The sequence below is a fragment of the Pantherophis guttatus genome, chromosome 1 (genome assembly GCF_059756535.1).
Source record: "Pantherophis guttatus breed Tessera chromosome 1, ASM5975653v1, whole genome shotgun sequence".
In the NCBI taxonomy this organism is placed as follows: Eukaryota; Metazoa; Chordata; class Lepidosauria; order Squamata; family Colubridae; genus Pantherophis; species Pantherophis guttatus.
In genome coordinates, this window is record NC_142063.1 from 344,780,828 (window position 1) to 344,796,987 (window position 16,160).

The 16,160-nt window shown below is 44.5% G+C and overlaps 1 protein-coding gene across 4 annotated transcripts in view; it reads left to right on the top strand.

Annotated features, from left to right (window-relative positions):
- The first annotated feature begins 10,774 nt into the window (after nucleotides 1–10,774).
- TLCD3A (TLC domain containing 3A) overlaps nucleotides 10,775–16,160 on the top strand; it is a 38,897-nt gene continuing 33,511 nt past the window's right edge. For 2 of the 4 annotated variants that reach the window (XM_060693255.2, XM_060693254.2), the window contains exon 1: nucleotides 10,775–11,187. In XM_060693255.2, coding sequence (XP_060549238.1) covers nucleotides 11,066–11,187 — 122 coding nt within the window. In that variant the 5' untranslated portion in view covers nucleotides 10,775–11,065. Of the gene's footprint in view, nucleotides 11,188–12,643; nucleotides 12,754–15,003; nucleotides 15,317–16,160 lie in introns of those variants that run through there. The other 2 variants (XM_060693256.2, XM_087883460.1) reach the window with 2 other exon arrangements.

A 16,160-nucleotide genomic window follows, 5' to 3' on the forward strand; every position in this document is an offset into this window, starting at 1 on the left:
TCATCTATCATCTATCTATCATCTATCTATCATCCATCCACCCATCCATCCATCTATCTTCTATCCATTTCTATCTATCATCTATCATCTATCAATCTATCTATCATCTATCATCCATCCACCCATCTTCTATCCATTTCTCTCTCTCTCTCTCTCTCTCTCTCTATCTATCTATCATCCATCCACCCATCCATCTATCCATCCATCCATCTATCTTCTATCCATTTCTATTTATCATCTATCTATCTATCTATCTATCTATCTATCTATCTATCTATCTATCTATCTATCTATCTATCATCCATCCACCCATCCATCTATCCATCCATCCATCTTCTATCCATTTCTATCTATCTATCTATCTATCTTCACACCCAAGACACCGCAAGCATGATAGATAGATAGGTAGATAGATAATGGATGAATGGATGGACAGACAGATGATAGATAGATATGGATATGGGGATATGAATATATGAATATGTTTTATGTATATATGTATATTTAATTTTGATGTTACACACACACACACACAGAGACACACACGCATACACACTTTGCCTCCTTCTTTCATTTAAGGCAGTCCTCGACTGGAGAATTCTGGGAACTGAAGTCCACTCATCTTAAAGTGGCCAAGTTGAATTTACTCACCGCTTTTTAAAGCAACAATGGAAAACCTTTTATGTGGGGTGACATGTAGGAGGAACATACTTTTGTCGAGATGTATACCGGGATCTGTAATCTCGATCTACACACCCAAACAATTAAAATGTTTTTAATTATGATGGTTTCACATGGTAGCCAAAGGTATCATTTTAGCACAAATTATCCAACAACTTGTAATCAAAATAATGACTGGAGTCCTCCTTTTCCTTCTGGTATTTGATTGAACATACATACCACGCTCTCTTTTATTTGTCCTCACAACCACAATCCTGTGAGGTAGGCGGGCGTGAGAGAGTGACTGGGCCCAACTTATATGATGAGTTTTCACAAGATCATTTGGACATGGTGATGAAAAAACTCATGCCCTCGTCACCTCCCGCCTGGACTATTGCAACGCTCTCTACATGGGGCTCCCCTTGAGGAGCACCCGGAGGCTCCAACTGGCGCAGAGTGCAGCCGCGCGGGTGGTAATGGGAGCGACATGGCGTTCCCATGTAACACCCCTCCTGCGCGAGCTGCACTGGCTCCCGGTGGTCTTCCGGGTGCACTTCAAGGTTCTGGTTACCACCTTTAAAGCGCTCCATGGCTTAGGACCCGGATACTTGCGGGACCGCCTACTACCACCAATGGCCTCCCACCCGCCGGTACGCTCCCATAGAGAGGGGCTCCTCCGGGTGCCGTCAGCCAAACAATGCCGACTGGCGGCCCCCAGGGGGAGAGCCTTCTCTGTGGGGGCACCTACTATGTGGAACGAGCTCCCCCCAGAGATACGGAGGATCCCAGATCTGCGCACCTTCCGCCGCGCCTTAAAGACCTTTTTATTTCACCAGGCGGGCCTGGCCTAATTTCCCCCCTCTTTTATAAAAGATTTTAAAAATTTTAAATATCTTTTAGTATTTATATATTCAATTTTAAATGGGTTTTAAAAGTTTGGGGTTTTAAATTTGTCGGGGCCAAAATTATTTAATTTGATTTTATTCTATTTTTTAAATTTTGTATTGTATGTGTTTTTATTGTTTGGCTGTGCACCGCCCTGAGTCCTTCGGGAGTAGGGCGGTATAGAAATCTAATAAAATGAAATGAAAATGAAAATGAAAGAAAGCAGGGACATCTAGCTGATATTGACTAATCTTGAAAGTTGGACCTGGTGACTATTTGGATAGGAGACCACCCTGAAATCCACAGGCTGCATTTCCTTACACAGATAGTTCTTGACTTACAACCACAAATGAGCCGACAAAAAAAAAGAAACTCCACCACAATTGGGTGACTGAGCCAATCACCAGGAGGCTGTGAGTTCTAGTCTTGCTAAAGGCATGAAACGACAGCCGGGTGACTTCAGGCCAATCATTCCCTCTCAACCCAACCAACCTCACAGGGTTGTCATTGAGGGGACAATAGGAGGAGGAAGGTGTGTTGGATAGGTTATTTGTAAAAATAATAAAGGTGTGATAACAAATTAATAAAATAAATAAATAAAATTAATTAAATAAATTAATAAAATAAATAAATTAATAAATAAAATTAATTAAATAAAAACAAATAATTAAATGGATGCCACCTTGATTTATGAGGTAATAAAGGTGGGGTAAAAATCAAAAAAGAAAGAAAGAAAAGAAGGAAGAAAGAAAGAAAGAAAGGGAGGGAGGGGGAAGAAAGGAAAGAAGGAAAGAAAAAGGGAAGAAATGAAAGAAGAAGAGGAAGGAAAGCAAGGCAGGAAGGAAGAAAGGAAGAAAGAAAGAAAAAGAGGAAGAAAGAAAAGGAGAGAGGGAGGGAGGGGGAAGAAAGAAAGGAAGGAAAGAAAAAAGGAAGAAACAAAAGAAGAGAGGAAGGAAGGAAGAAAGGAAGGAAAGAAGAAAAAGAAAGGAAGGAAGGAAGAAAGGAAGGAATGAAGAAAGGGTGGGAGGGAGTGGGAGGAAGGAAAGAAAAAGAAGAAGGAAAGAAGAGGAAGGAAAGGAAGGAAGAAGAAGGAAGGAAAAAGAAGAGAAAGGAAAGGAAGAAAGGAAGAAAGAAAGGAAGAAAGAAAAAGAAAGGAAGAAAGAAAGGGAGAGAGGGAGGGAGGGGGAAGAAAGGAAGGAAGGAAAGAAAAAAGGAAACGAAAGAAGAAGGAAAGGAAGGAAGAAAGAAAAAGAAAGGAAGGAAGAAAGAAAGAAAGGGTGGGAGGGAGTGGGAGGAAGGAAGGAAAGAAAAAGAAGGAAAGAAGAAGAGGAAGGAAAGGAAGGAAGAAGAAGGAAGGAAAAAGAAGAAAGGAAGAGAAAGAAAAAGGAAGGAAAGAAAGAAAGAACAGAGGAAAGGAAGGAAGAGGGAGGAAGGAAAGAAAAAAGAGGAAAGGAAGGAAGGAAGGAAGGGGGAAGGAGGGAGGAAGGCAGACCTATCGGTCTCCCATGCTTTGTATACAACACATTATTTTGTGGCAGTTTGTACTGCTTCTCAGACTCATAAATTAGGAGTTGGGTGGTGTTATATGTTCTAGTTTAAACAAATAAACCATTAAAAATTATGGCTGGCTGAATAAAAGCAGTCGGGTGCTTACACGGCAAAGCTTGGCTTGTCATTCACAGCAGTTCGGGTATGCACAACACACAATTGGCTTGACTAATTGCGATGAATTGGTTGGCTTTTTTTAACTGTGCAACATTAAAAGTGGTAACCTAACAAAATACAGATAGTCCTCGACTTACGACCACAATAGAGCCCAGTTTTGGTTACGTTGTTAAGTGAAACATTGGTTAGTTGAGTTTTGCCCCCATTTTACGACCTTGCCTGACGCTGTCGTTAAGCGAATCACTGCAGTTAAGTGAGTAACCCTGCTGTTAAAGTGAATTGGGCTTCCCCATAGACTTTGCTTGTTCAGAAGGTCACAAAAAAGGATCACACGCAACGGTCGTAAGTCTGTTGCTGTGAAGCCAAAGCGATCCGAGTCCTGCTACAGATAATCCTTGATTTACAACCGTTCGTTTAGTGTCCATTCAAAGTTACAACGGCATGGGAAGAAGTGACTTTACGACCGTTTTTCACACTCACGACCGTTTCAGCATCCCCGTGGTCACGTGATCCAAATTAAACTGCTTAGCAACTGACTCATATTTATGACCGCTGCGGTATCCCAAGGTCGTGTGATCCGCTTTTGCGACCTTCTGACCAGCAAAGGCAACGGGGAACCCAGATTCGCTTACCAACCAGGTTAATAACTTATGAACTGCAGCGATTCACTTAACAACGGTGGCAAGAGAGGTCGTAAACTGGGGCAAAACTTACCTAACAAAGGTCTCACTTAACCACAGAAATTTTGGGCTCAATTATGGGTCATAGGTCGAGGACTACCTGTACTCTTGTTATTCTGTACCACTTAAGGACCAATTTTCCGACCCCTTTTACGGTCAGAAGTCGAGGACTACCTGTGCAAAATGGGGGGTGGGAACTTGATTCATGTCAGGGCAACTCTACTTTCATCATTTAACCTCCCTGGACATTTATACCTTGGCTGATATTGAAAAACTGAAGATAACTAGTATTTGGTGGATGGGAGACCATCAGGTGATCCCAGAATCATAATCAGGTCAGGTAAAGACCGAACGAGGACACGCTAATATGTGAGCATGTTTTAGCATGTTGTGCAATCCAGTTTGGTTAATTGATAATTTAATTTACGCAATGGACCCAACAAGGGGTTCATTTAGTATCTAGGTTAAGCATAATAAATGCTCAATCATAAGCAAATAAAATATTTAATCTGCATATTACATTAGCCGACAGTGTTCTAGTTTCATTTGTATTCCTGCTTTTACAACTGCGTAATTTGAGACAGCCTGTAACTAAAGGCTACAGGTCGTCCTCGACCTACGACCACAATGGTTGCTCAGTGAGACCGTTGTTCAATGAGTTTTGCCCCGCTTTGCGATCTTCCTTGCCACCGTTGTTATGCGAATCACTGCAGTTGTTAAGTGAGGAACACGGTTGTTAAGCGAATCTGCCTTCTCCTTCGACTTTGCCCGTGACAAGATTACAAAAGGGGAATCACACGATCCCAGGACATTGCAATTGTCATAATTACACGTCGGTTGTTAAGTACCCGAATTTTGATCACCTGACTATGGGGATGCTGCAACGGTTGTAAGTGTGAAACCCAGTTTTTTCAGTGCCGTGGTAACTTTGAACAGTCACTCAATGAATGGTTTACTTATCTCGGTTTCTATTTTTTTTTTTTTTAATTTGATTTATATGCCGCCCTTCTCCGGAGACTCAGGGCGGCTTACAATGCGTTAATAGCCTTCATCCTTTTGTATATTTGTATATTTATACAAAGTCAGCTTATTGCCCCCACAAACTGGGTCCTCAATTTACCTACCTTAGAAAGGATGGAAGGCTGAGTCAACCTTGAGCCTGGCGAGATTCGAACCTGCAGTAATTGTAGGCAGCTGAATGTTAATAACAGGCTATTAGTCTGCTGAGCCACCAGGCTCTGTAGTATCCCTGGTGCTGTCTGAATTTATTTGCTTGCAATGTTGCATAACCCAACTAGGTAACATCATCAGTTTCAGGGAGTGTGGGGTTTGCTCCCTCTTTTTATTCAGTAGCTTGTCCTGCCAGCGTGTGGTTTTCTCCTTATTAGTTCCTTAATCAACGTATTGTTTTTTGCTTGTTTGTTTGTCTGGGGTTACTCCCTTCTTATCTGGGTGTTGGCTATGGAATAAGAATAGAACAGAATTGAAAAACTTTATTGTCACTTTGAATCTACATTAATCGGCATACATTAAAGTGAAATTTCGTTGCATAGCTCTCAAAGGGTTACCACCTCCAATATACAGTACATACAGTAGTGGCCAAAATTGTGGAAACCTTTTGGGGAAAGTGTATTTTCTAAAACTAGCTAATAACACCACTTTTTTTTTTTTTTTGGAGTAGTAATATCATAAAATTATATATCAATGGAAAGATAATTGAATCCAGAATGTAATGCAATCACTTTTAGGAAGGATTTGCTATTAGAATAGCAGTTGCAGTATAAAGAAGAAAAGTGAAACAGGTAGAAAAAAATGAGATACACAGAAATGATCCCCATGTCAGTGAATCCTTAGTTGGGTAACCTTTAGCATGAATGATGGCCTTACAACGTCTTTTTATTTATTTATTTATTTATTTATTTATTTATTTATTTATTTATTTATTTATTTATTTATTTATTTATTTATTTATTCCGCCCTTCTCCGGAGACTCAGGGCGGCTTACAATGCGTTAAGCAATAGCCTTCATACTTTTGTATATTTTATACAAAGTCAGCTTATTGCCTCCACAAACCGGGTCCTCATTTTACCCACCTTAGAAAGGATGGAAGGCTGAGTCGACCTTGAACTCGGTGAGAATTGAACTCGCAGTAATTGCAGGCAGCTGGATGTTAAATGCTGCCTTAGTAGGAGGCATTAGCCTCCTACGCCACTCAGTCTTCCCATGGAGTGAACCCAGTGTTTTAGTTCTGCAGCTGTTATCATGTGAAACCAAGATGGAATGATGGCTTCTATTAACTGGGTTTTATTGCCGGGTCGCTTCTGACTAGCAAGTTTCTTTAGTCGGCTCCATAGATTTTCTTTTTCTTTCTTTCTTTCTTTTTTTTAAATATTTTATTAGTTTTAAAAGTAAAACAATGGACATTGCTCAACGTCTCTGGTTTTTAACATTTGCGTCTAAATCAAGTTAATAAGTAATCTATTCCTTGATCTAGATACAAATTTACATATCTCCTATTTCATTATATATCAAGTATGCAGTATTTTACTTCCTAAACAACTATGCGTGTATTTAATAAACCTATATTACATTCACAAATTCAATATACATTGATATATTGATATATATTGATACATACATTTCCAGATATTCGTTATCCCTTGTTTTTGGCATTCTTTCTCTTATCTAGAAGAGCCTTGGTAGTACAGTGGTCTAAAGCACCCTGTTATTAAGACCAGCTGCCTGCAATTACTGCAGGTTCAAATCTCGCCAGGCTCAAGGTTGACTCAGCCTTCCATCCTTTCTAAGGTAGGTAAATTGAGGACCCAGTTTGTGGGGGCAATAAGCTGACTTTGTATAAATATACAAAAGTATGAAGGCTATTGCTTAACGCATTGTAAGCCACCCTGAGTCTCCGGAGAAGGGCGGCATATAAATCAAATTAAAAAATAAATAAATCTAACCAATTATAAAATTTATTCCAGATTTCATAGTATGTTGATTCACTTTTGTCTTTGAGTTCTAAAGTAAGTCTGTCCATCTCTGCGCAGCTGTAAATTTTGTGTATTACTTCTTCTGAAGGTATTTCTTTACACTTCCATTTTTGAGCAAATGCTATTCTTGCCGTGGTAAGTATATGCAGTATTAAGGCTCCATAGATTTTCAATGGGGTTAAGGTGTGGGCTCTTCCCAGGCCATTCCAGCAGTGGAATAGGATTATCTTGAAACTCCATTAAAAAAAAAAAGTGGTGTTATTAGCCATCAAACCTCAAAAATACAACTTTTCCCAAAAGGTTTCCACAATTTTGGCCACTACTGTAAACACGAATGAATGAATGTGTCAGGTTTCGAGGTCATCTCAAATAAATTGCATTTCAAACAAAGTCTTTGAAGAAAAACTCCCGTTTATTAAGCACGACATTCTAACTCCGACTCATCTCAGCCAACACTGACTTCCACTGACCCAAAACCCTCCCTTTCCGTTCCCCACTCCCCTGCACTCATTGGCCATCTTCCAAGTCACTCTACCCCTAATCTACTGCTCCAGTTCAAAGGAATTTCCCCCCTCCCATCCCATCTCCTAGGGGATATTATCTCCAGGGAAAAGAAGTAGGTGAAAAGTCAAACGTCCCTTTCCAGACGCCTCCGCTTCTCCTTCTTATGTCAGCACTAGAGTAACTGCAGCTTGAAGTGCTGACAGAATGAATGAATGAATAAATAAATAAATAAATACAAAATTATGCATATACCCACATCTATTATATGATTCTTTTTTGGGTGGTCTCTTTTGAATGGTATTTTCTCCCCGTCTATCTATTGATAAATGAAACATCTGGAAGCCAAGAAGGAAACTCAGAAAGGAGCAAGCTTTTCCCAGTTCAATCCACAGCTGCAAATAAATATTATATTACTGAAGTGACATGATAAGGTGACCTGATGGCCGTCTTCCAATATTTGAGGGGCTGCCACAGAAAAGAGGACAAGAAGAAACTCATCCTGGAGAGAAGCAACCTGGAACTAAGGAGGAATTTCCCTGACAGCGAAAATGAGATCTTCTGACCAGCAAATTCAATTAACAACCGGGTTAGTAATATATCAACTGCAGTGTTTCACTTCACAACTGTGGCAAGAAAAGTCATCAAATGGGGCAAAACTCACTTAACGAAGGTCTCACTTAACAACAGATGATTGGGGCTCAATTGTGGTCATAGGTCGAGGATTACTGGATTTATTAAATGTATATGCCACCTGATCTGCAGAGCCAAAGATGATATGGGGAGGTGCTGTCTATTCAGATCGGGAAGGGAAACTATGATGACTTGTGGACTTCAGTTCCCAGAATTCCTAAACCAGCCATATTCAGGAATTCTGGGAGTTGAAGTCCACCGGTCATAAAGGGGCCATACGGTAGTTTGCGATATACAATCTTTCGTTTAGTGACCATTTGAAGTTACAGCAGAACTGAAAAAAGCGAACTATGGCCATTCTTCACACTTATGACCATTGCTGTGGTCATAAGTTACATGATCAAAATTCAGACGCTTGGCAACTGACTCATATTTATGATGGTTGCAGCGTCCTGGGGTCACGTGATAGTCTTTGGCGACTTTCTGACAAGTAGAGTCAATGGGGGGAGCCAGATTCGCATAACGACTGCATTACTAACTTAACAACCGCAGCGATTCGCTTAACGAATAGGGCAGGAAAGTTCGTACAACGGGGGTAAATCTCACTGAACAAGTGTCTTGCTTAGCGACAGATGTTTGGGGCTCAGTTATGGTCGTAAATTGAGGACTACCTGGAGTTGCTGAGCTCCAGGGCTCATTATGGTCGTAAATTGAGGACTACCTGGAGTTGCCCAGCTCCAGTACAGATGCTTTTTTAAAAAATCATTGTGGATTTTTCTCGGTGTGGCTATAAATTTTCTTTTTGATTGCTTTTTGTCCAGGTTAGGCTTCGGTTTGGCTGCAACACACACACAATCTTTAATCCCTTAAAAACAAAATATCCACCCAACAAGTAACATTCAAACAAATGGCCGAAATCCGCGTTGGGCATCTCTCAATCCACCATCTGCCCAATCAGGTTTAATCCTGGCAGGAACGCGGTTCCCGATCCCCAAACACAGACTGGTATTTGGATTTTAAAAACAACGTGGGGAGACGGTTACGGGCTGCGATCTCGGTGGCGGGAAACCCTCCTGGAAATCTAACCGGGGGTGGGGAATTACAGGAATGCAGCCCCCCCTTTTTTTCCCCCCTCCCCAATAGATACATTGTGGCGGGTGGTCCGAGGAAGTTTGTATCTTAAAGCAAACGTTCCCTGCTCTTTCCGCGTGGAGGGGCCACTTTGAGTGAGGGGGCCATGAAGACCCTTGGGCGGGAGGGGAACCCATCTCCCGCAGTCTCGGGGATCGCGGTTGAATAGCCGGCGGCATGGAACGCTCAGGGTCTCAGCGTTCGGCTGCATGGAACGTTCAGAGCTCCAGCGTTCCACGGGATAGAACGTTCGGAACTCCCGCGTTCGGCCGGATGGAACGCTCAGGGTCTCAGCGTTCGGCTGCATGGAACGTTCAGAGCTCCAGCGTTCCACGGGATAGAACGTTCGGAGCTCCCGCGTTCGGCCGAATGGAACGCTCAGGGTCTCAGCGTTCGGCTGCATGGAACGTTCAGAGCTCCAGCGTTCCACGGGATAGAACGTTCGGAGCTCCCGCGTTCGACTGGATGGAACGTTCAGGGTCTCAGCGTTCGGCTGCATGGAACGTTGAGAGTTCTAGCGTTCGACGACCTGATGGAACGCTCAAAGGCTTCTTCTCCAACGCTTGTATGGAACGTTCAGAAGTCTGGCGTTTCGACCGGCTGGAACGCTCGCCTCTCCAACGTTCCACTATAGAACGTTGACTTCCCATAGCCGTTCCGATAGAACTTTCACTGCTGGCGGCGCAGACCGCGTTCTAGTCGAACCACGCCCCCCCCACTCCACTCCACTCCACTCCAGAACCGGGCCGTTGCTTGCAGCGAATCCTGCGTGGAGTGGGAAGAGAAGTGGGGGACGGGTGGGGTCTCGGTGAATGGGAAAGCAAGGGGGCGGGGTGGGAGAGAGAGAGAGAGAGAGAAAGAGGGAGAGAGGGAAAGAGAAAAAGGAAAGAAAGAGGGAGGGAAGGAGGGAGAAAAAGGAAAGAAAGGAAGAGAGAGGGAGGGAGAGAGAGAAAAGGGAAAGAAAGAAAGAGGGAGGGAGGGAGGGAGAGAAAGAAAAGAAGGGAGGGAGAGAGAGAGAAAGGAAAAAAGAGGGAGGGAGAAAAAGGAAAAAGAGGGAGGGACAGAGAGAAAGAAAGAGGGAGGGAGAAAGAATGGAAAGAATGTGGGAGGGAGGGAGAGAGAGAAAGGAAAGAAAGGGAGGAAGGGAGGGAGAGAGAGAAAGGAAAGAAAGAGGGAGGGAGGGAGAAAAAGGAAAGAAAGAAAGGGAGGGAGGGAGAGAGAAAAGGGAAAGAAAGAAAGGGAGGGAGAGAAAGAAAAGGAGGGAGGGAGAGAGAGAGAAAGGAAAGAAAAAGAGAGAGAGAAAGGAAAGAAAGAGGGAGGGAGGGAAAGAAAGAGGAAGGAAGGGAGGGAGGGAGAAAGGAAAGAAAGAAGGAGGGAGAGTAAGGAAAAAAAGAGGGAGGGGGAGAGAGAGTGAGAAAAAGAGAGGGAGGGAGAAAAAGGAAAGAAAGGAAGGAAGAGGGAGGGAGGGAGGGAGAAAAAGGAAAAAGAAAGAGAGGGAGAAAGAGAGAAAGAAAGAGGGAGGGAGAAAGAAAGAAAAGAAAGAATGTGGGAGGGAGGGAGAGAAAGAAAAGAAAGAAAGAGGGAGGGAGAGGGAGAGAGGAAGCGCCCCGGTCGCCTTCGAGCCCCCCACGCCCTTCCCTTCCGACCGCCGTCTCTCTCGGCCGACGGTCGCAGCAGCAGCAGCAGCAGCAGCGGCGGCGGCGGCAGCTCCTCCCTCCCCTCCGCCTTCTCCTCCACTGCCCGGCCTGCTGTTGACAAACAGCCGGCCAGGGCGGGTCTGGGCGGGCGTCGGGCCGCGGGGAGTGCGTGCCTGCCTCTCTCTTGCCCCGCCGGGGGAGGGCGGGGAGCGCCGAGCGAGAGGCTCCGGGAGCTCCTGGAGGCCGGGCGGAGCAGAGCAAAGCCGGCGGCCCGTTGGGATGTGGCAGACTCTGGCCCTGGGCTTGGTCTTCTTCCCGGCTCTCTTCGCCGCTTGCATCCGCAGCCTGCGCTGGCTGGCGCCGGCATGGAGCCTCAAAGATCGGATCCTTCTCAGCGGCAGGTACCGGCTGGCACCGGGCGGGGGAGGAAGCCGGGCAGCATCCCCGGAGGAAGGCGGCGGGAGACCCCCCCTCCTTCCTCCCCCGATCCCCGGATCTGCTCAGGAAGCCGTGCAAAAATAGCCAGCGGGGGCGGCGGGCTCAGCCGAGAGAAGCTGCAGAGAGCGCTTTCGCGGGGATCGAACCTGTTGCTTGCGCAAGAAAAGCTGAGTTGCGGAAGGATTGGAGGGTGGGAAGGGGGCGAGGGGCTGGGGAAGAGCGGAGCCCCCCCCCGTCCCGCTCCTTCCCGAGGGGTGGGATCTTGGGGGTGGGCTCTCTCTCTCCCCCCTCCCGCCCCGCAGATGGGGGGCGCCAGGTTGGGGAAGCTACTGCTCACCCCCCCCCCCAAGCCCCGTTGTGCCAAGGACTGCAGGCTTCTGGCTTGGCATGGCCAAGATTTGGTCCTTCTGCAGAGATAGGGAGGAAGGGAGGGAGAGAGAGAGGGAAAGAAAGAAAAGGAGGGAGGGAGGGAGAGGGAGAAAGAGAAGGGAAGGAAGGAAGGAAGGAGAAGAAGGAAGAAAGAAGAAAGGAAGGAAGGAAGGAAGGAAGGAATGTAACAGTAACAGAGTTGGAAGGGACCTTGGAGGTCATCTAGTCCAACCTCCTGCTCAGGCAGGAGACCCCTACTAGGGATTCGAACCTCCGAACTGCCAACCTTTCTGATCGACAATCTCGGTGTCTTAGCCACTGAACCACCTAGTGAGGCAAGAGAGAAGGAAGGAAAGAAAGGAAAGAAAGAGAGAGAGAGAGAGAGAGAGAGAGAAAGAGAGAGGGAGACAGAAAAAGAAGGAAAGAAAGAAAGGAAAGAAAGAGGAAACAGAAAAGAAAGAAAAGAAAGAAAGAAGGAAGAAAGAGAAAGAAAGAAAAAGAAAGAAAGAAAGAAAGAAAGAAAGAAAGAAAGAAAGAAAGAAACCGGGTTGAGTTAAGCAAGGATGAAATCTGCTCGGTGTCTTAGCCACTGAACCACCTAGTGAGGCAAGAGAGAAGGAAAGCAAGAAAGGAAAGAAAGAAAGAGAGAGAAAGAAAGAGAGAGGGAGACAGAGAGAGAAAAGAAGGAAAGAAAGAGAGGAAAGAGAAAAGAAAGAAAAGAAAAAAAGAAGGAAGAAAGAGAGAGAGAGAGAGAGAGAAAGAAAGAAACCAGGTTGAGTTAAGCAAGGATGAAACCTGCTCGGTGTCTTAGCCACTGAACCACCTAGTGAGGCAAGAGAGAAGGAAAGGAAAGAAAGAGAGAGAGAGAGAAAGAAAGAGAGAGGGAGACAGAGAAAGAAAAAGAAGGAAAGAAAGAAAGGAAAAAAAGAGAGGAAAGAGAAAAGAAAGAAAAGAAACAAGGAAGAAAGAGAGAGAGAGAGAGAGAAAGAAAGAAAGAAAGAAAGAAAGAAAGAAAGAAAGAAAAGAAAAAAAAAACCGGGTTGAGTTAAACAAGGATGAAACCTGCTGTGTGAAGAAGATGCCAACCTTGGCATAAAAGTTCTCGACTTACGACTGCAAGGGAGTCCAAAGTTTCCATTGCTGAGAGAGACAGCGGTTAAGTGAGTTTTGCCCCGTGTTATGGCATTTCTTTGCCACGCTTGTTAAGGCAATCCCTGCACCGGTTAAGTAAGGAACGCAGAGGTTTGGCAAATCTGGGCTTTCCCGTTGACATTGCTTGTCGGAATGCCGCCAAAGGGAAGACCCCTGGGGCACTGCAACCGTCATAAATACGAGTCGGTCGCCGAGCGTCTGAATTTTGATCACGTGACCAAGGGGATGTTGCAACAGTCATTAAGTGTGAGCAAATGGTCGCCATTTTGGGTTTTTTAGTGCTGTTGTAACTTCAAACAGTCACTAAATGAACGGTTGTAAGTCGAGGACTACCTGTATGGCCCCTTTATGACCGGTGGATGTCAACTCCCAGAATTCCTGAGCGTGGCTGGCTCGGGAATTCTGGGAGTTGAAGTCCGCAAGTCGTAAAGTGTGAAAAATGGTCGTTAAGTCGTTTTTTTCGGTGCCGTGGTCATTTGAAACGGTCACTAACTGAATGGTTGCAAATTGAGGATGACCTATAATTCTCTGGGAGCCCCTTAGGACATTACAAATTCCTCCACAGTGTCCTGTTTTCCTTTCTGACCAGGAAATTGAGGAAGATGAGGTGATCTGGGTTCTAATCCGGATCAAAGGAGGAAGCATTAATTCAAAATTTACTCATGATTCAACTAGCAAACTTTACACGTAACAAATACCAGTAGTAAGCCTCACTTTTGCTTCGTGGTACAATTAGTGGCTCCATCCTGAAAATGGCATACACAAGCAATCCTCAATTTACAAAGATTCACTTAGTGACTGTTACCACAGCAGTGAGAACTTGACTTGTGACCGGTCCTTGCACTTACGACCCTCACAACATCCCTATGGTCTTGAATTTGGGCACTTAGCAACTGGCATGTAACAGGTAGTCCTCGTCTTATGACCACAATTGAGCCCAAGATTTCTGCTGCTAAGCGAGGCGTTTGTTAAGTGAGCTTTGCCCCATTTTACGACCTTTCTTGCCACTGTTGTTAAGTGAATCGCTGCAGTTGTTAAGTGAGTAACATGGTTGTTAAGTGAGTAACATGGTTGTTAAGTGAATCTGGCATCCCCGTTGGCTTTGCTTGTGAGAAAGTCGCCAAAAGGGGGTCATGTGACTTTGGGACACAGCAACGGTCGTAAGTATGAATCGGTTGCCAGGCGTCTGAATTTTGATCACGTGACCCATGCTGGGGATGCTGCAAAGGTTGTATCTGTGAAAAATGGTCATATTTTTCAGTGCCGTTGTAACTTTGAACCATCACTAAATGGACTGTTGTAAGTTGAGGACTACCTGTATTTATGACAGTTTCAGCATGAAGGATCATGTGATCGCCACAAGCAAGGTCAATGGGGGAAGCTGGATCCACTTAACAACCAGGTGATTCACTTAACAACCACAGGGACTGGCTCAACAACAGTGGCAAAAAAGGTTGTAACATCAGACGCAACTCACTTAAGAACAATTTTGCTTAGAAATGGGAATCCTAGTCCTAATTCTGGTTGTAAGTAGAGGACTACGTGTGATTACATTTTAGGGACAAAACATTAAATATTACAGGCGTTCCCAATTTACAACCATTCACTTAGTGACCATTCAAAACGACAATAGCACTTTTTCACACTTATGACCGTTGCGGCATCCTTGTGGACCCGTGATAAAAATTCACACACTTGACTAACCGATTCATACTTACGACGGTCGCAATATCTTGGGATCATTTGATTCTGTTTTGGGACCTTCTAACAAGCCAAGTCAATGGGGAAGACGGATTCACTGAACAACCCTGTTACTCACTTAACAACCACAATGCTTCGCTTAACAACGGTGGCAAGAAAGGTTGTAAACTGGAGCAAAGCTCACTTAACAAATGTCTCACTTAACAACAGAAATTTTGGGTTCAGTTGGGGCTGTAAGTCAAGGGTTACTTAATTTATGAGCCATGAGCCAAACTTCAAAGAAAATACAGTCATTTATTAGGAGCACCATTTCGGCAATATTCGGGTGCAGTTAGAACTAATCCCACGTAGATTTACGTTCCCCTATGACCCGGTCTCTCCCCTCCTGCCTGGCCATGTCATAAATCACATTCTCCAATTAACCACTTTGGCTGGCTATGAAACCCAACACCCTCCGACTGATTGTGGTAAGAAAGCATCTATGGAATGCAGCTTCAGTTAGGGAAATCGATCAGCTCCATCAGTTCTCCCTCCCTCCTGCTCATGGCAACTTGAAAGCTTTGCAAGTGAACAGTCGTATCTATGTCCAATGTTTTTAATTTTCAACTGCTAATAAAAAACTTTTTATAAAAAAAAAGAAACATCCCTAAATAGGACAGCATAGAGCCGCGATCTCCGCTACCGGTTTACCAGAACTGGGACGGACCGGCTGAATACCACCTCTGCTCTGCTTCCCAATCACCGGTTCACATCGTCCCATTTCAGCAAGTTTCTAGATCTCATTAGGTAGGAATTCCCTCTCCTTGTTTCCTTGGGCGTGATGACAGACGTGGATCGATGGCCGAAAAGACTGCCATTGTTATTACAACGGTAAGATGTGTGAATAAGATCGTTGCAAGTGGCGACAACTGAAATAACCTGTCTGAGGTCGGAAGTGAAGCAACCATCGATCTAATTAACACTTACTCATGGTTGCTTAACGTCAAAAGTTCAGTCACAGGACTGACTCAGTTTATGACCAACTTGCCCCACAGTGGGTATCCAATATTCTTACCACCGGTTTGCCGCGCACGCCATCGGTGCATGCATCCGGCCTCAAAAACGTGGCTAAATAGGGCGACATTACACCACCCACAGTCGCTGCTACCGGTTCTCACGAACCGGCCAGTGGTGAAATGTAAAATTTGTTACTCCAAGTTCTGTGGGCGTGGCTTGGTGGTGGTGGGGTAAAGTGACTGGGCGGGCGTGGCTAATTTTTTTTTTTTTTACTTTTAAAAGCATTTTTTCTACAACCTCTTCTGCCGAACAGGTTGTAGAAAAAAGTGCTTTTAAAAGCCTCTGACGATCCCAGCTGAGCCACGTGATCATCAGAGGCTTTTTTTTTTTTTACTTTTAAAAGCATTTTTTCTACAACCTCTTCTGCCGAACAGGTTGTAGAAAAAAATGCTTTTAAAAGCCTCTGACGATCCCAGCTGAGCCGCGCGATCGTCAGAGGCTTTTTTAAAAAAACTTTTAAAAGCATTTTTTTCGGCCGAAGAGGCTGTAGAAAAAAATGCTTTTAAAAGCCTCTGATGATCCCAGCTGAGCCGCGCGATCGTCAGAGGCTTTTTTTTTTACTTTTAAAAGCATTTTTTTCGTCCAAAGAGGTTGCAGAAAAAAATGCTATTAAACGTTTTTTAAAAAGCCTGTGATGATCGCGTGGCTCAGCTGGGCG